Consider the following 20635-nt stretch of genomic DNA (forward strand, 5'->3'; position numbering starts at 1 on the left):
AACCAGACCGCCCGGTGACTCGGGCGTCAGGTCATCACCACAAGATGGAAGCCACATGTGATACCAAGATGAAAGTCATCGGAGTGCAAACAAGGTCCCAGTATTCCGTGCTGGGAGGAGGCACATGCCAGGCTTGAAGAGGAACGCTGCTAAGGTGACAGCCGTCCCCCTAGAGTCATTCATGGCATGTCGAGAAGTCCGTGGGCAGGGGCCAGCCAGCCACCTCCAGTTCCTCACACCTGATTCTGATGCTGGCGCATTTCAAGCTGAGGCAAGGCCACGTGGCCACATGATGGGACGAAAGCAGACACACAAACCGCAATCACGCTCGGACCCAGAGAGATGCTTTAGTGGTTTGTCTAGAGGAAAAACGTTCACCTTAAAAGAACTCAACGGAGAGCTGGGTGGCACTGTCCCCACGGACAGGCTCCACGGTGGACACGGCAGATGGGAACTCAGCCGGCCAGGAGGAGAGGGGCCGGGGAAATCAAAGCACCCACGGTGGCAAAGAATCTGGGCAGCGTCCCCAGGGGCATACCGTGTGCGACAGGAACATCTGGACACACTGAGCCCTGGCCTGTGAGGGGCTTTTTTTGAAGACTGAGTAACCATTGCCCTGTATAGTCACCAAACCGAAGCCTAAAAAAAGACCCGGGCCGTGCAGGCTCATCTGTTCTCCAAGGCTCCTGCCTAATGTGGCGAAGCACCGGCGAGAGGGTGAGCCGGGTGCTTATCTGATTTCAGCCAATCTGTTACTGTATTTCATTCCCTGTCCTCGTGCCCAGAGGCTGTTGCAATGTGTATAAATTTAGAAAGAAAAAGATAAATAACATGGAAAAGTCCATTTTAACAAAATGAGTTGTTTTCTTTCTTTTCTTTCTTTCTTCTTACTCCACTAAAGAAAGGACAAAATGATCGTGTTACTTATTTAGCCCTTACCGTGGCGGAATTTGGTATTCTGGGCAGCAGCTCAATAATGCATGACCGCAGCCCAAGATTAACTAGCTTCTTCTGAAATTGTAAAATAGTCAAGCTTCCATCCCAAATATTTTTTAGAAGCTGAAGGAACAAAATGACAGTACCTCGCCCAAGATCTGTAATCAACTAGAGCGTCTTCTGATCGAGCCAAAATCTCTGAACGAAGACTGTGCTTATCGACACAAATGTCTATGCCAGCTCACTGACCACACACGGTGGTGCCATTTTGCCCCAGGAGTTATGCGTCGATGCTTTAAATAAGGTAAAACCTTCATAAGGACATTAGTATCACGGATGGGAGGTTTGGGGTTACGGTAGAAATTACCCTCAAAGAGAAACTGCTTGAGAAATGCTTGCCTTCCCTCACACGCAAATTCACAGCCAGTGGGTTTATGGACCAAGGTAGGAAGTCGCCACCAGTGGATTCTACGAGCTAATCATTTAGCCCAATTCCCACTCCACAGAGTTAAGTGATGGGCCCAAGGTCACGTGGCTGCCAGTGGCAGAGGGGTCAGGACCAGGTCTCACAGCCCTTCCCTGGGCTTATTCTCCTGGCACCACGCCCCCCCGGAAAGTACCAGACTCAAGCGCTATACCTCCGACAGCATCTCGTACTGGCCTCTCCTCCCAAGGGCAATGGTCAGCAAATCATAGACCACAGATGCGCTCTGCAAGCTGATGAGGCGGTCACTCTTGTGCTCGGGTATCCGGCTCAGCACAGCGTCCCGGTTGGCCTGAAAACAACGCAGAAGAGAGAAGCAGATGGTGAGCCAGTCCCTGCACACCGCCAGTGTTCGGGGCAGAGAAGCCATCTAGGCCCTCCTGCCCCTAACAGCTTGCCGAGGGCCTGGAGACAGGGGAAGGAATGAGTACGGGGCTTGTCACCTTGGGCTGTTTATTCAAATTCCCCAGAGCACTGCAGTATATGGTACGGAGTGTTATCCAAACACGAAGGCCCGGAGGTATGGTTCTAGAGGACGCTTGGTACCTGTCAGCAGGCATTTGAGGGAAGCTTTGGGGGCTGATGGGGAGCACGGTGGTTTCTCCTGGGCTCGGGCTCACAGCCAGGCTTGCTGCAGACACAGCCAGTGCTCGGGGGCAGCAGAATGACCCATCAGGTACGGCCCTGCTGTGCCTTGCCTGTAGGTCCTGCTTCTGCTCTACATTAAAGAGCAGGGGGGAGGGGCGCCTGGGTGGCTCAGTCGGTTAAGCGTCCGACTTCAGCCAGGTCACGATCTCGCGGTCCGTGAGTTCGAGCCCTGCGTCGGGCTCTGGGCTGATGGCTCAGAGCCTGGAGCCTGTTTCCGATTCTGCGTCTCCCTCTCTCTCTGCCCCTCCCCCGTTCATGCTCTGTCTCTCTCTGTCCCAAAAATAAATAAACGTTGAAAAAAAAAAAAAAAAAAAAAAGAGCAGGGGGGAAATCCCCAGTCCCACGTTCCCATCACCAAAGGGTGCCATGACGTTGTGTCTGTCAGTCCTGCGGAGACGTGCGGTCCTTTTCCTGTGTCACTAAAGCAACATTCAAATCCCTATATGGCACCTTCCCTGGAACAGACTACAAAGACTAATGCAATCTTGTTTAGGGAAGCACAAAACAGCTGTATCAGAGAAACCAAGAAGCAAACAGATTTTTGTCTTAAAAGATATTACCGAGGACTCAAGAGATCACCTTGCCTATTTTCCATCGCCGCTGCTTGGCACAGAAATACAGCAGGCACATTCAAACTTATTAATCTCATCTATCTAGAAATCAAATGCTCTTTACGACAACTTGTTTTCGTTACTTCCGAAATTTAATTTCTCTACAGATTCTCCACACATATCCCATGTATCAGGGACGCTACCTACTCTAACCATTTTCTTTTTCTCCCTAATAGGGAGCCGGAATCAACTAAGTGAGATTTTGCCTGTCTTTGTTCCCCCTGCTAGTTAACAGAAGTCTCCAGATCTATCCACCTCTAGGAGGACAGAAGGGGCCCGTTGGTTTTTCCTGCGAAGGGGTGCCTGAGATACCAGGGTCGCTTGTCCAGGCCGGCTGATGATCATCTCCCTGCCTGACATTTGGAATGGCCACGCGCACACCTTCTCTCTCACAAACGAGACAAAATGCTTTCTCTGTGTGTGAGTCCAAGGCACTCACTTTTAGCCACCCATCAGTACTCACTCACTCGAAAACTCCTTGCTCTTAAATGTCAAAGACAAATAAGAATACATAAGACAGGCCACTTCCTACAAAGTGAGTCATCTCTTATGGATACAAGCCTGCTTTTGAAGATTTCATTCTAAGGTTTTCTTGTTAGGAGTGTCTTTGAGCCAAGAAAAGAAACCCTGAGGGAAACAGGGCCTCCTGTAAGGGGTCTCATTTTATTTACTTGCCATAAATGTTCCATACTGAGACCAATGCCTGGAAGAGAACAAAACAAAGCAAAACAAAGCAAAATACTACTTAGGGGATATTTTCAAGTTATGCCAAGCACACTTTTTTTTTTTTTTTTTAATTCTTAGAGAAAATCTATCGACGTCTTTTGATTAAAACCTCAATACATCCACAGATAATAAATACCGCAGAACACCGTGTCGGTGGTAATTGTGGAAATGTAGTTCTGATGACCCCTTTCTCCTGGGGAAACTTCATTTGACACTTTCTTGCAGGTGGAGAGACTATGGATGAATTGACTTTTCTAAGTTAAAGTCAGAACCAACGAAGATACAATTTTCTCAGATACCAAAAAAAACACAGCAATTCTCAACTGGTTCTGAAATTGAGCACATGAAACTTTCTGTCTAACAGCTGAAAAATCAAGAAGTCAAGGAACATGAAAAAAGGCTTGCAAAGGCAACTTAACTGAGACTTCTACCTACATAATTACAGAATAATTTACAGGGAGAGCACAGTCATTTTGGTTGGAAACCCAGACCTCCATATTTACTGATGATGTCATTGGATTTCACCATCCTCTGAAGAGAGTTTCCAGAAATTCAATACCACAGAGCCAAATCTGACTGTCTCAAAGGGATATCAATTTTGAGTATTATTAGTTTCTATCATTTCAATTAAGGGGCAGGAAAGTTGGAGACATCATTCCCAAGACATCTCCACTTAGAGCAAGCATTTCAGAGATGTGCCTGTGTTTTCCAGACTCTAAACTGGAACACACAACCTGACCACAGAACACCATATTTTCAATCAGAATTGTCCAAGAAATCTAAAATGTGTGGTTGCCACTCTTTCAGAACTTTTACAACGTCACCATCCCAGTCTGCCCAAATGAAACTAATTGCTAGGTTGTGGAGAGCCCCGCCTAGAAGGAGGGCACGAGAGCTAGGAGGCCAACGCGAGCTGGCCCCCACCAAAGAACTGATGACGAAGCACGGAGAGACCGGCTCATTCGCAAAACAGTTCCCGAATGCCACAGAGTGCCAGCCTGTTCACATATATGCTTTCCCTGACTGTGCCAAGGCAGAGTAGAGAATGTAAATGACACCGTTCTAAGTTACCAGCTGACAGTCAAGGAAAGATGAGTCAAGGGGGCAACCTGTTTCCTTCAGAGGAAGTAAGGCCAATGACGTCAAAGAGGTTCCAAATAAAAAGCAGTGGTAACTCAAGCAGTCTTGCTCCTGTAAACATCTCTGGGCCATTTCACAGAACAAGGAAACCCAAAGCTTGAAATTAAGGCAAGGATGCTAGCCTCCCTGACTAATCCCAGCCTCTTCCAATCCCTCCTTCTCTCAGCATACAGCCTTCTTCTTGTGTTCCATTTCTAAATCTTCTTCAGCTGAGCGCATTTCATGGCTCCATTTAAACTGCACACTTGGGGAAGAAGGAAACTACCTTCTCTCGCTTCAGTTTCGATTCCTTTTCTTCCACCTTCTCCACCTGCCTGCCTGGTGAGGAGGGAGATATGAGAGGATGCAGCCTAATCTGGAAAGAGCAACAGACCACTGTGGGATGCATCCGTTTTGCCTGCTCTGGTCCTCATCTACAGAATGAGTGAATGGGTGGGAGGACATCTAGGTCCTTCCAAGTTCCAGGAGCCTCGCCATTCTGCTCAGGTGCTTAGCACACACCATTTAGGTGCTAACGTACTAACTACTATAACACAGATTGCTTCTCAGAGTTTCAAGCCAGGCGGTCATGCCTAGTGATATGCAGAGTAGAAACCCAATAAATGGTGAGTAATGAAACACTAGATGTAAACTTTGATATTCTGGCCAGACATTACGAAAACATTTCAAAGGAATCTGATGGCCTGGCAAAAACTCCCGCACAACAGCAGAGCAGGTAACAGGAGAGAGCTCTCACGGCCAGGGACTCTGCAATGCCCAGGGAGCGGGCGGGAGACCTGTCCAAGGAGCTGAGTCTGCTCCATCGGGCTCCTGCTTTAAAAACCAGAGGTTCGGGGCGCCTGGGTGGCTCAGTCGGTTAAGCGTCCGACTTCAGCTCAGGTCACAATCTCACGGTTCATGAGTTCAAGCCCTGTGTCAGGCTCTGTGCTGACAGGGCAGAGCCTTCAGATTCTGTCTGTCTGTCTGTCTGTCTCTCTCTCTCTGTCTCAGTCCCTCCCCCGCTTGTGCTCTGTCTTTCTCTCTCAAAAATAAACAAAACATTTTTAAAAATTAAAAAAAAAAAAACAACAGAGGTTCGCATACACTACAAGTTATTTATCCCTCCCACCCAGGCAAGTTGAGAAGGCTCAAAAAGGTTACCCTCTGGGGGCTTCCTTCCCTTTTTAGGGTTACTTTGATGGTCTTTTTAGCTGCAGTTTTCCGATACACAACTGTGCTAGTGTTCCATCAATACTCACCAGGTGGGCAAATAAATGAACTCAGATGCCTGTTACCTACTAGGGCAGAGAAGTCCCATGCCCCAAGCTGACATTAACCTACAGGGGACATTTCTAACCATTCCAAGAATTAAGAAACATCCCTCTTTTCAAACCCCCGTTGTTTTTCCCCCCACCCAGCTATCCCCTCTAGAAAGTATTCTTCTCCAAAGAAAAACAGCCACTGTACTGATGGAGTCACCATATCACAAACAGGACTGTAGAAACAGGGGAAAGAAAAATGTAAAAACACATTCTACTTACCATTGATTCACTGATCAGCAGTAACAACAGGGCTTCTTCAGTATTTTCTTGAGGACAAAAAATGCTGTGTAAAGAAAATCAAATGTTACACATGGCACTTTCAAAATAATATAATGAACGGAACTGATTATTAAAAGCTTTTAGATTTTTTATATAGAATCCACACAAAAAAATACTGTATCATCTGGACACTTGAATTAATTTGCTTATTTCTATGGTAATCTATGGAAGTTTTAACTATATTTTAACTATGCATTTTAATAGCAGGCAGCAGAGTGAAGTAAAGCTGTAAAAACCACATTAAAAGCCCGAATAACATATATGCCAATTACAGAGGCAGAAATTTGCTACAAACTGACATTACCTCCATGATAAAGCTCTCTCTTAAACCCATTATGGGGTATCGATTATAGGCATTTTACTAAGCAGGTGTCTGCTTACCTATTTCTTGCTAACTGCCGTATCTTATATTGTCCATTAGATGAAATAAGAGATTGGAAGCAATTTTAGAGTTTGAATCATTTCTAGAATACTGTAAGAATTTGGCGAGCCACCTTAGTTAAACACACATGTTCGTTACAGGGTGGCCCGCAAGAGCTAGCTGTCTTATTAATCTGTTTTATGGAAGTTGGCTGAGCTATATAACATCTTGGATTGAAAGAAAAAGCTTTTAAGCTCAATGTTGCTCCTCGAGATTAGAGAACAAAAAAACCCAAACATACCCCCAATCTCCATTCTTTATAGCCTATAGCCTTGCGCTTTGAGCATTTTTAAAGACTTGTAGCATTTTTTCCCTCTGTTCTAAAAGCTCTAGAATCCTTTGAGTAGAATTGGAAGTGTTATCACCAACTGAGCCAAACTCGACTCTTTCACGGAAAGGAAGGGGAGTGCAATAAAAATGAACTTGGTTAAAAACACACAAACAAGGGGCGCCTGGGTGGCTCAGTCGGTTAAGCGTCCGACTTTGGCTCAGGTCATGATCTCACGGTTTGTGAGTTCGAGACTTGTGTCAGGCTCTGTGCTGACAGCTCAGAGCCTGGAGCCTGCTTTGGATTCTGTCTGTCTGTCTGTCTCTCTCTCTCTTTCTGCCCCGCCCCCACTTGTGCTCTGTTTCTCTCTCTCTCTCTCTCTCTCAAAAACAAATAAAGCATAAAAAAATTTTTTTAAACAAACACCCCCCCCCCCAAAATAAAACAAAACAAAACAAATCTCCTGGACGTTTTGGAGACGATTACAAAAGAATAAATCTTCCCAGTGATAATATCACAATCGTTTCAGAGATGGGATGATTCCCCCACCAAAATGGTGAAAAAAATGTCTTCCACATCATTATAGATCCTTGATTTCTCTGAAGTGCTGGCAACTTTTGTATGGTGACAAAGGACCGTGAAAAGCAAGACAGAACAAGCACAGGGCCTGGTTCTCTTTTTACAACTCTGACGTCCCTAGAGGTAAGGAAACCACCTGTGGATGGTTCCCGTTGCTCTTGTGGGCTAAAATTTTACGAAAAGACTGGCCTGTAAATGATGAGCAAGATTCTGGGATTTGCAGTGAATTTCCTAAAGGAGGTAGCTTGAGGTGAGCTGGGTTTTTCAGAGATGGAACTCTTCTTTCTCCTTAAATTCAGAAATAGAGCCTGCGGAATTTGAATGAAGAGTGTTCGTGTGTGTGTGTGTGTGTGTGTGTGTGTGTGTCCACCCAGCAATCATTTCCTGATATTCTGGCTCCAGCTGACATACAACTGGGACCTTACAAATAAAGCAGTAGCATTAACCTTTTTTCTCATGGCTAGCCAGTTCTGCATTGTCCAGACTAATTGAAAAGAAGAGAGAGCCCATGCTAATTGTGACTTAACACCAGCCAATTCAGTCCATGGATAATCCCTAAATTCCATTTGAGCCATCCAGCCCGCTTAAATGCTAAGTTGTGTTATTTTTACCAGAGCTGCTAACAAGTAACACATTAACTGATTCTAATTCCACTTCCTCTACCCTTCCTTTCGAGGCAGGCGAGATGGGTACTCAGGAGCACTGCAAAGCTCTCAGGGCTGGCAGGAGGAAATGGGGGGTGAGAGAAGGAGGAAGGTAGTTTTAAGGGACATGTTGAAAAACTATATATCAGAATGCACCCCTTCCAATACTTATGGATTCTCTAGACCCATTTCTGTCCATTCCTCCCTTCTTCTCTGTTGAACCTGATGTGGGGCTCAGGGTAGATGTCGGAATTGTGACAGTCTCCTGGTGGGGACCAAGAGCCTCAGGGGAGGTCCCAGGGTGCTTGGGTCTCAGCCTTGTGGAGTGGGAAAGCTGGGGCTCTAGACCCACAGGACATTGACTAAAGGGTACGGTGCAGGATTAAAAGGAGCAGAGAGAAAACAGGGCCCGTGGGGGGTGAGGACAAGCTCCTGGGGGACAGACTGGTGGCCAGCGGAGGGGGTAGAAGCACAGTGCTGCTGGGTAAGATGGAAGGACTGCACTGAAAGCCCAGCCACATTACTAACTCACGGGCTGACCTGCAGGCAAGCCACTCATTTTCTGATTTTGGATGAAATTTACCAACTCACTGTCTGACTCTACACAAAAGAAACAAGGACAAGAAGCTTCACTTATAAATAGTGATCATGACCTTGCTGAGGTTCCCAGATAACAGCCCTTTCTTAAAATTTTCCCAGATAGGTGAAAAATGTCACTGTATGTGGTAGAAACCATCATACAAAAGAAATCAATCCAATTTTATCCAACTGCCGTTCATCTTTCTGTCATCTTTAGCCATTACACAACTAATGACGAGTCGGATGTCTGGAAGTCAACGGCACCATCTGGGAGTCAAAGCAGACCCTATTTAGGTACAAAGATGGCCCTGAGCACCTCCAACCTGTAAGAAAGTTACGTGTAAGTAATGACGACATCAACTCCAAGGCCCAGCAATGGTGCCTTTTATTTTGACTATGTCTTGCCTGATTGTGATACTACTAGGGAATCTCTGGACAAATACAGCCTCTGAACCACAGCCAGTGGAGAAGAGCTAAAGAATCAAAGCCAACAAGGCTGCAGCCCCACCCCATCCCCAAGTCACACTGTTAAAGATGCTGAGACAGAAAACACATCAGTCCCAGGTTTGTGTGGAAGGACAAGGATTCCAAGAAAGAAAAACTAATCATTAAGAGTACCTGCTGATTATGAGGGATCAGCTAGCCTGATGTGAGGATCAACCAGGCACACAATTCCATACAGGTCAACATCCCCTCATGACAAAGAAAGAAGGGTCCTTCGTTTGGATCAAGTCCCCTGAGCTATACTCTGGAGTGGACTGGGTGAGTCTCACAAAGCATATGGCCTTGGACGAGGCCTTCTGCATTCCTGATGAGAAGACAGGCCCTCCACCATGACTGGAAGGTGGGCCATGTATACTAGAGGTGAGCCCAGGGCAGGAACTGGGGGCACAGGGGTTTGCTCACACGGCTTCAGTTCTGCCATCAGGTGGTTCTCCTGACCCTTCAAGCCCCCCATCTTCACACTTTAAACAGTGTCCTCATCTTTACCCAAAGCCTGTGCACTGGTTCTGGGAGGTTCAGACCTATATTTAGAACTCCATGATAGTCAATCTCTCCTCCTGGGCCTACAAAGGAGTTCAGCACATCTGGCTCCAGGCTTTCAATAAATGTTCTCATCAACCACTTTCTGGCACAAAAGTAGTTTTTAATCTCCCTCCTTACTTTGCATAAATCACGAAGTCGAATATGCATTTAATGATCTAAGCCACCTCAAGTGTTCTTTACAAGGAGGAATACAATAGGAGGATATACCTGACGTGTGTACACTAAAGGAACATGTGTAAGAATGTTCATTGCAGCACGTTCTAGAAGGAGGAGTCAGATAAACACATGAACCAAAAAAATCAGATATTTTGAGTGCTATGATGAAAAATAAAGGAGCTAATGTGATAGAATATGCTTGGAAAGGACAGTTATATACAGTGACTGGGAATCCTTTCTGAGAAGATAACAGTTAAGCTATTTGGGCCAAGGCCTGGATGAGATGGAACCAGCCCCAACTGAGAAACAACTCCAACACACATCATGAGCAGAACGGATCAATATATTAGAATACCTATGGAATACTGTGCAATAATGAAAACAGACTCCAACTGCATGCAAAAATATGGGTGAATCTCTCAAACATAATGTTAGAAGAAGTTAAACAGAAGAGTTCTTCATGTATTATTCCGTTTACATAAATTTAAAAAAATGGGCCAAACTAATTATTGGGACAGAACTCAGGATGGTTTCCCTTGGATAGGGAACTTGGTAAAAAGTCATCAAGTTTTATACTTCTGGTTTATTTCTCTCAATGTGTGTCATGTATCAGTAAAAAGCTTACTTAAAAAATAAATAAGCAAAGATAAAAAAAAATTCCACATGGAAAGACCTAGAAGGAAGGAAGTAAAGAGGCCAATAGCATGTGCTCCCTCTCCTCTTTTCTATCTAGGATTGTCAACATCTGCTTTCCTTTCAAAATTCAAGATGGGGAGAGAACGAGCATCCTGTTTCCACTTCACATGCAGGCCACATTGACAAGGAGTGGAGTTTTCTGACAGAGCTCACTTTTCCATTATGACCAACTATTCTGAAGGGTTCTTGCGATTTGCTGGAGCTAGAAGGCTCTGTGCCTCCTAAAGTCTGCTCTGTGCTCATATTTCTCATAAGAGACTGAGAAGGGGGAAGGATTTGGGACTATTGGCCAAGATGGGGTTTAATCATTATCCGTGGATTTCCTTTTTCACCTCCCAACTACCACAAATGAATTGGTGGTAATGCCCTTCTCGCCACAGGGTTGACCAATCAGATAGTCCTGGTGATTAGGAAGCACCAACACACGTGTAATCCCAACAGGCTTTCTCTGTTTACTAATAAACCAGGAATATCCCTGGGAACACACAAAACTAGAAAGCTAAAAAATGATAGTAATGGCTGAAGGAATAAGGACCATGTGGAAATTAATGAAATAGTGAATAGAAACACAATTAAAAAAAAGGAACAAAACTAAAAGCTGGTTCTTTGAAAAGATCAATGAAATCTGATGAAGTCTGGCCTAGCATCTGAAAATTAATTAATGTAATACATTACATCAATAAAGAAAAATGTACATGATCATTTTGATAGATGCAGAAAAAACATTTGACAAAATTAAATACCCTTTCATAAAAAAATTACTCAACAAACTAGTGATAGAAGGGATCTTTCTCAACCTAATTAAAGGTATATATGAAAACCCACAGCTAACCTCACATTTAATGGTGAAAGACTAGATGCTTTTCCCTCGTAAAATCAGGAATAAGACAAGGATGTCCGCCACTCTTGCCACTTCTATTCAACGTTATACCAGAGGTTCTAGCCAAGGTTATTAGGGAAGAAAATGAAATAAAAGTCATTTAAGTTGGAAAGTTAGACGTAAATCACCTCTATTTGCAGATGACATGATCTGGTATGTGGAAAATACTAAGGAATCTAAAAAACTATTTGAACTAATGAACTAGTTCGGCAAGATTGCAGTATAAAAGATCGATATAGAAAATCAATTGTATTCTATATATTTGTAATGAACAAACCAAAGACGAAATGAAGAAAACAATTCCACCTATGATATCATCCAAAAGAATAGCACACACAATAAGTTTCACAAAATAAGTGTAAAACTTTAACGCTAAAAATAACAAATCACTGCTGAAAGAAATCAAACAAAACCTAAATAAATGAAAAGACATCCCATGTTCATGGATCAGAAGACTTAATATTGTTAAGATGGCAACACTCCTCAAATTGATTTATGGGTTCAATGTAATTCCTATCAAAATCCTAGCTGCCTTTTTTTTCCCCCAGAAATAGACAAAAACTGATCCTAAAATTTATATGAAAATGCAAGGAACTGGGGGATGGGGGTGACAGCAGCTAAGAGGTACTGAGTTTATTTTTGGGGTAATGAAAATGTTCTAAAGTTGATTATGGTGATGGAAGCACAATTATATGACCATATTAAAAGCCACTGAACTATATACTTAAAATGAGTAAATTGTAAAGTATGTGAATCATATCTCAACAAAACGGTTAAAAAAAAACCCAACTGACTGTATCTGCGCAAAATGAAATTGTGACTTAGCAATCAGCCCTGGTATGGGAATCCTCTGGTGAACCAGTAATTGCATTTTCTAGATCTGCATGTTGCCTCCATAATTCTCCTTGGACAGATGGGGAAGTTGACGTCAGAACAGTGACAAAGTCTGAGTGGTTCACAAAATAAAGGAGAAGTGGCCGGCTCTATGAGCTTTTTTGCCTTCAAGAGGTGAAGCCACATTGGAATAACACCCAAAGAGACAGAGAGCTCTATCTATGTGTCCAGCTTGATCAGGGGAGGGAGTAAGAGCTGAGTTTCTCAATATACCTGGCATCTTATATACCTGTCAATTAAGAAACATAGAAAGCACACACACAAAGACACACAAAAATCTCAGGTCTATTTTTAGGATGTAAGTTTCACTTTAAAAATGAACCCCAAACCTGCTTCTAAATAGTTCATAATGAGGAGTCAGCATTTTTAAAGTGAGAGTTTGGGAATTGTTAGGACAGATGTTCTGTGAATCCAGATAAGGACTAAGGAGTGAACACAGGCCATGAATTAAGCAAACTCATGGTTCAACGAGGCCATAAAAAGGGGGGATTAAATTAAAAGGGGATTAAACACAAATTAAAATAAGCCTAGGGAAAAAGTTAAGAATATGCTCACTCTGAATCCATACAAGAAATACAGTCTGAACAGGAAGATGATGAGGGAGAGAAAAGCCAGGGTCAACATAAGAGGATTAAGAGAGGCTGCCTGGAGAAATGCTGTCCCCTTTGAAAATGCGACAATCATTTTCAGAAGTCACACATGTAGTATCTAGCAATACAGCAGCCTGCAGTCTCTGCCATTTTCCCGATTTGATTAACAACCATGGAGGCTTCCATATGCATTCATACACGCCACCTTTCCCTCATGGAGAGATTCTGAAAAGCCATCATGCTTTGTCCTCGCAGGGACAGGCAAAGATGGGAAGGTGGGGCTCTAAGGGGAGGAATCAAGAGTGAGTCAACAACTGTCCCTGTCTCCTGACCCCTCTTCATGGTCTCTCCCTGCCACGTCCCCCTCCCCCAAATGGGGAGGGCCCACACGGAGACTGCAGTGGTTCCCTAGCCCACCTTCCTCAAAGGTGGTTAAGTCCCAGATTTAAAACTTAAAAAAATTAAGAGGATCTAAAAATGACATCATCTTCCAATCACTTACAAATTATTTAATTCTCCTTCTTCTTATAGATAATTCAGTTTAAAACAAATTTTTATTCATTTTTTTAATGTTTATTTTTATTCTTATTTTTGAGAGAGGGAGAGAGTGCGTGAGAGATGGGCAGAGGGGTGGGGGGGACAGAGGATCTGAAGTGGGCTCTGCGCTGAGAGCAGAGAGCCCAACGCAGGGCTTGAACTCACAAATGGTGAGATCACGACCTCAGCCGAAGTTCAGATGCTTAACCAACTGAGCCACCTGGGCACCCCTAAAACAAATTTTTAAACAAAAAGATCAAGGAATTGCTGAAGAAAAGAAAAAAAGGTTAACTCTGGCTTACAAACAGATTTGTCGCTAATTGCTGGATAATGCTAGGTTTCTTACAATAAATAGAATGAGAATCCCAAAGACCAACAGTGATGGCTGAAAACGGTGGCCAACCACCGAAATGAGAGAATTTTCCTACTTAAAATGCCCCACTGGTGCATAGATATTTGCAGAAGTTATGAAAAATAATGAGGTATATCTATTAAATTGGCAAATGAGACTTGTCTGGTTCTCTTCTCGGGGAAGAATCTGCCCTTGAATTTCTACTCATCCTTGAGTTTTCCCCCAATCCCCTAACCTACAAATGAGGACATCAACTGCCATACTTCTCTCCTGAGTAGACGCGGGCTTTCCGAGGCAGGGTGTAGGTTTTGGTGTTTGCTCCTTTCCGGAGAGGATCGTCCAGAGGTGACTGGCAGGGTGGATCCTCCAGGGGGTTCCAGTAGCTCTGTTCACACATACCCCGCAACAAGATCTCCGCCAACTGCCTGGCTATTGTCTGGAAACAAAAGGAGGAAAGGCATAGCTATGAATCAATTTCGTTATCATTCATTCACTCGTTCACTCATTCAATAAATATTTTTCAGTCATCATTTTGTGCTAGGCACAATTCCAAGACTCATGCTTAAAAATGTTTTACTTCTCTGATGAAAATTATATCAGTTGGTGACAAAAAATAAAATACAATACAGCAAGATAGTTGAACCATTTTGAAACACAAGTTCATGTCCTTTGAATGCCACCCTGCCTCTGAAACGCTAAACGTGTTTTATGCCTAAAGCAACTGAAACTTTGAGTTAAGTTCTCTCCCAAAAGCTCTTGTAACAGGTGAACTGCAAATATTTTCATCACCTCCCAACAGATCCCTGCTGAAACCCAAACTTGGCATCAACCTAGATGATGTTATTCCTGAAAAAAAAAAAAAAAAAAAATCTCTTCGTTGATGGTAAGATGACAATCAGGGCAGATTTTTAGAACGCCTTCCCTCTTTGAAGTGCCACAGGCCAGTCCCATGGTGGCCCCATCCTGGGACTCAGCACCTGGGCACCTCGTTCTGGGCGCACCCTGGGCCTTGCAGCCCAAAGGCTTCTGCTGACCTTGTGCAACAGAGAAAGCAAGGTGGGGAGCGTGGCTGCTGATCAAGAGAGACCTCTTTTCAAAGCTGGATAGGTATCTCTTTTCTCACTGTGAAAACCCAGACATATCTGGGTCTTGTCATCCTGAGTTAGAAACAGATTTACTATGCTTTCCAAGCCCTCTGTCATGGAACATATAGAACAGTACCACGTAGGATGAATGGGAAGAGGGTGTGTGTGGCATCTACTAAGAAATAGTTCGCTGGCTGATGCGTATCAGTTCATTTACCTCATAATGTTCCAGAGATAAAGGAGAGGAGAAGTAAAAAGAAACACACAAACAAACCAACCCACAAAATCTCTCTGAAAACAGAAGCACTGCACCTGAGGGTGGTCCAGGCTACCCCATGATCAGCCAAAGGTGGCAAAATAAAACTTCAACCATTAGGTTTTCCCACAAGGTTTTAGCATTCTTTGGAACACGCAGAGAACGCCGATCTTCCCTGAGGGCGAGACTTTTTTTTTTTTTAATAAATATGTTCCAGGAGAGAACTCTGCTAGGTTTTCATCCACATGAAATCTCCTAAAACACCACAAGGAAACTTAAAAGCAACCAAATCACTAGCTTAGTGGTTTCTGATGACCACTGGGTAAAGGCAAATTTTCTTAATTATTCCCAAGTAAGACCTGCTGGCTTTAAATGTCTACAAAAATGGGAAATTAAATGCACTCCTATCATCCCCAACTGAGCCATCTGTAAAGATCTCATAAGCACACAATTTTCAGGACCTGAACAGCTCCCGAACTGTTTTCTTAAACCTTCCATTATAGTTTCATTTCCATCTCATTGCAGTCATATACGTTAATGACTTCTGCTGGAAGCATCAACTGGCAGAAATAACCTCCACTCGCTATAGCTGAGGGGAAAAAAAAACGTCAAAGGAGAAAAAATGAACGAGGAACTTCATTTTCTGGGTATATCTGCCATGGAGGGATTCTGAAGTTATAAAAATCTCTGTCCTAAAAACAGTTTGCTTGTCCACTACTAGACAGCTCATGCGAGATCTCACTTTACCTCAGGGTATTAACCTTCCAGAGAGACTTTGAAAATAAGGTTTTGATGTGATTGCATATTTTAAGGGTGTCATTTCACCACTGCACTACCGACTGGTTTGGTTGTGGGCACTGAGAGCCCACATGAAGTTTTCAGAAAGGAGATTAAATATGAGAAATTACCAGCAACATTACCAATGTCAATCAGACCTTCTACTTTTTTATACTCAGGTTTCATTTGCTTGCAGTTGAAAAGTTAACAAATTATTGGTAGCTATCAAAGTCAGAAGGAAAGAAAGGAGAGGAAGGGAGCCAGAAGCAAGTCAGGTTTTTATGTACAAATCCGTTTTGTAAATCCATTATGTAAATCCGTTTTGTATATATTTTTTAAATTGTGGTAAAATTCGCATAACATAAAATTTACTATTTTAACCATTTTGGTGTATAATCCAATGGCACTTAGTACCTTCAGTGCTATACAATCGTCACCTCTATCTGGTTCCAGAATATCACCCCAAAAGGAAAGCCTGTACCCTTATAGTAGTCACTACATTCCCCCCTTCCAGACCCTGGGAACAACTAATCTGCTTTTTGTCTCTGTAGATTTGCCTGCTTGGGACATTTCATAAAAATGGAATCACACAATTTGTGGCCTTTTTGTATCTGGCTTTTTCACTCAGCGTAATGTTTCCAAGGCTCACTTATGTTGTAGCCTGGGTCAGTCTTCACTCTTTTTGTGGCTGAATAATACTCCGTTGTGTGGACATACCACATTCTGTTTATCTAATCGTCAGCGGATAGACATTTGGATCGCTTCCATCTTTTGGCAATCATAAATAGTGCTGCTACAAACATTAACGTTCGAGTTTTTGTTTGAACACCTGCTTTTAGTTCCTTGGAGTGTTTCCCTAACAGTGGGGTTGCTGTAAATGTACTGTTAAGCCCTCAGCTATGGTCTCACCCCATAGAGCTTACAAAGCGACGTTTCCATCTCCTAAGTGTGTCATAAATTTGCAATGATCAGCTGATCCTTGAGGAATCCTATGGTTATGAGCAGTATTAACTGGACAAGCTTTCTGATGTCTGGTGCAGACCAAGATACCAGTGAATAAGCCCACCAAGCACAAAGTGCTTCTCAGCTGGGGAAGGCAAAGAATCCCTGTGGAAATGAGAAAATAAAATTTTCGGGTCCTGCCCCAAACCTACTCAGTTGACATTTCTGAGGTCAGGATTAGGGATGTGTACTTGTTCAAAAATGTTGCTCACATAATTCTGATGCACACCTTTGGTTCAGCCCTCAAGGAATTGGAAGCAGTTCAACCTAGGTCACGTGAGCCTCATCAACCAAGACCACAGGTCTACTCGCGCCTCAAGTCCAACACAGACAGCAAGTGACTCCTCTCGCGTCAGCACCAACCAGTTAGCAGCTGAAAATGCCCAGGGGCAACTCCAGTCTATCCAGACTTCTCTTTAGGAGCCTCTTCACGGTACTTCTCAGAAAAAAAAGGAAAACTAATTGAAAAAACTTCTCTCCCTTCCTGACGTATCTTTATTCAGAATCCCACCTCATAGGATTTTTATAAGTTAAAGTACATTGATTTCAATACCACAAACCTTAGGCAATGGTGGAAGATATTCTCTAATTCTGTGAAAAATAATGTTGAAGTAAACAGCAGGCAGATCCCCACAGTGGACTCAATGCACTCGCATCTTCTAGTGGGGGAAAACCATTAATCTCCTTAATAAGATATATATGCTTTTGAGTCAACAATATGAACAAATGCATCCTACTTAAGCAATCTTGAAAGACTGGATTTTTAATCGGCTCTTAAAACAATTCTAAGAACACTTGCCAGTATAATCAGTTACTTGAATTGTGCTTCCAAATCTTAAAAGAACCTGTTCATGCTGACCAGGCAAGGAGTGTTATGAAATGTTGGGAGGAGGTCAATCTGAGAGAAAAGACATTTGGCAATAATTTTTATCTGTACTTTTTCAGGGTTTTGTTTTGTTTTGTTTTCCCTTAAAGAACTCTACAAATCAAAATGTCTAGTTTGAACTTCTTAAGGCACCTAAAAATCCCATCAATATATAAATAAATCTCACAGACCAGGTGAAGTCTTGGTGGGGGGTAGGGGGTGGGGGGTGTAAAGTCACCCATCTTCCCTCATGCCCACTAATTCCAGGAAAGCCTCTGGCTTAGCCACCTGGCCCCATGACAGTTGCGCATCTTAAAACCCTGAAGACACCAAAAAGGAGATTCAGCCTCTCTTCCCACAACAGGACTCTCTTGGCCTTGCCCAAGTGAAACTCTACCATGGCACGAAAAGGGGCCATGACGTGAGGAGGACAGTGGCATGGTAACAAGACAAAGGAAAGTGGAATCTCGTGTGGGGTTGTATGTGATATTCGCTTAGCTTCTGGTAAGCTCCAGACCTTCACCCAGACACCCCTTGGCTATGGCTCTGCAGGCCAAGCTATGGAGGTACCATCAATAAGTTCCCCCAGCAGGGAAAGTGTAAGGAGTAAAAGGAAGAGGGACAACTTAAGTCAACAAGAGAGCCAAACAGCGATCAACAGCTTGGTTTATGGAACCAGCTTTTATATTTCTCCTCTGAGTTTTAGAGTCAATATAACTAATCAAACAACTAAGTACTCTTCAGGATCTAATCCGCTTTTGCTCTGGTTAGGTTTTGGTGTGAAATCATTAGCAGACAACCGACTCCTTTGCTACACTGGCATCTGGGAGGGCTTACGTTGCCCCTGCCTTATGGGATGCATTCCTTAGGTTTCAAGAGCTAGCACTGACAATAAATACATACAAAGATGCTCAACATCACTAACCATCAGGGAAATGTAAATTAAAACCACAATGAGACAGCACGTCACATGTACTGGGATGGCAACAACTAAAAAGACAACAGCAAGTGCTGTGAGGGATATGGAGAAATTGGAGGCCTCGTAACTTTCGGGGGGAATGTAAAATGGTGCAGCCACTTTGGAGAATCATCTGGCAGTTCCTCCAAATGTTAAACGCAGGGTTACCATATTACTCGACAATCAAAAAAGAAATGAACTCTTGCCATTTGCAACAATGTGGGTAGAACTAGAGGGTATTACGCTAAGCGAAATTAGTCAGAGAAAGACAAATACCATATGACTTCACTCATATGTGGAATTTAAGAGACAAAACAGATGAACAGAGGATAGGGAAACAAAAATAACATAAAAACAGGGAGGGGGACAAAACATAAGAGGCTCTTAAATATAGAGAACAAACTGAGGGTTGCTGGAGGGGTGGTGGGTGGAGGGATGGCTAAATGGACAAGGGGTTAGTGGGGAGGACACTTGGAATGGGCACTGGGTGTTATATGTAGGGGATGAATCACTGGTTTCTACTCCTGAAATCATTATTGCACTGTATGCTAACTAACTTGGATGTAAATTAAATCATTAATGAGTTAAACAAACAAATAAACAAACAAACAAATGTAGAGCTACCATACGATCCAGCGATTCCAGTCCTAGGTACAAGAATGTATATTTCCACCTAAAAACTCTCATGAGAATGTCCACTGCAGCATCGTTCATAGCCACCAACTCGTGGAAACAATCCAAATGTCCATCTGATGAACAGATACATGAGATGTGTTCTATCCATGCGGTGGGATAGTATTTGGTCACAAAAAGGAGTGAAGTGCTGATCCGTGCTACACCTTGGGTGAACCCTGAAAGCAGTGTGCTAAGGAGGCCAGTCATAAAAAGACCACATGGTACATATCACCCCGTTTATCTGAAGTGTCCAAAACAGGCAGATCCATAAAAGCCAAAAAGAAATTAGTGGTTGCCGGAGGCCAGGGGAAAAGGGGAGCGTGGGGATTGACTACTGATAGGTATGGGGTTTCTCTTTGGGGATGAGAATATTCTGGAATTAAATAGGAGTGACGGCTGAGCAATCTTGCGAGCATACTACAAACCAGTGACTTTAAATGGGTGAGATGTATAGTGTGGAAATTAGATCTCAATAAAGCTCATATATCTATGACAGAGGGGCAGAGGGACAGAGGGAGGGGAAGGGAGGCAAGGAGTGAGAACACCTGAAGTGCCCTTCTGGCCTCAATCAAGTTATCCATCACACTCACCATTCGCAGGTTTTGAGTTGTTCTTGTTTCTACTGCTCTGAGGATCTCTCTAAATCTCCCGACTCCTCTTGTCAAGTTCCTGTGTGCACACAGAATTTGACAGGGTTTCCATCTGGCGCGCATTAATATTAAATATTTTATACACATATTTCAATGCATTTTGTCTACATAAAAGCTGTTGGCTAGATTTTCAGCAAACAATTATTCTGCACATGTCCATCCATCTTTGTTCAACTCTGAAAAATTTGGCCTGGGATTGGTGGTCTTTTGTGCTTCCACAGTCAGATTTCCTCAAGAAAAAAAAAAAGTGAAAATCAGTTCTAAGGTATAGAAGGAAGAAAGGAAGGAAGGAAGGGAGGGAGGGAGGGAGGGGGAAGGAAAGGAAAGGAAAGGAAAGGAAAGGAAAGGAAAGGAAAGGAAAGGAAAGGAAAGGAAAGGAAAGGAAGGAGGAAGGGAGGAAGAAAATGTAAGATATCTTGCAAGAGTTTCTCCTCAACCTTACAATGGCTCTGTAGTTTTCCTGCTCTATTGATTGGTGCTGAAATCTATCTTTTCACTTAAAAGGTGGGTGGCAACAGGGTACAGAAATGTCAGCACTGAATGCACTGTGGGTAAAGGCTTCCTGTTACTTGCGATTTTTATGGGCAAGACAAAGGTAA

The 20635-nt window shown here is 43.3% G+C and overlaps 1 protein-coding gene across 8 annotated transcripts in view; it reads right to left on the reverse strand.

Annotated features, from left to right (window-relative positions):
* The window catches only part of TTC7B (tetratricopeptide repeat domain 7B), a 256147-nt gene that overhangs the window by 126086 nt on the left and 109426 nt on the right, over window positions 1–20635 (reverse strand). For 7 of the 8 annotated variants that reach the window (XM_045451860.1, XM_045451858.1, XM_045451859.1 and 4 more), the window contains 4 exons: window positions 19977–20055; window positions 14032–14204; window positions 6066–6129; window positions 1575–1712 (listed from right to left, as the gene is read on the reverse strand). In XM_045451860.1, coding sequence (XP_045307816.1) covers window positions 1575–1712; window positions 6066–6129; window positions 14032–14204; window positions 19977–20055 — 454 coding nt within the window. The remainder of the gene's footprint in view (window positions 1–1574; window positions 1713–6065; window positions 6130–14031; window positions 14205–19976; window positions 20056–20635) is intronic. The other variant, XM_045451866.1, reaches the window with a different exon arrangement.

The sequence above is a fragment of the Leopardus geoffroyi genome, chromosome B3, assembly GCF_018350155.1.
Source record: "Leopardus geoffroyi isolate Oge1 chromosome B3, O.geoffroyi_Oge1_pat1.0, whole genome shotgun sequence".
Classification (NCBI taxonomy): Eukaryota; Metazoa; Chordata; class Mammalia; order Carnivora; family Felidae; genus Leopardus; species Leopardus geoffroyi.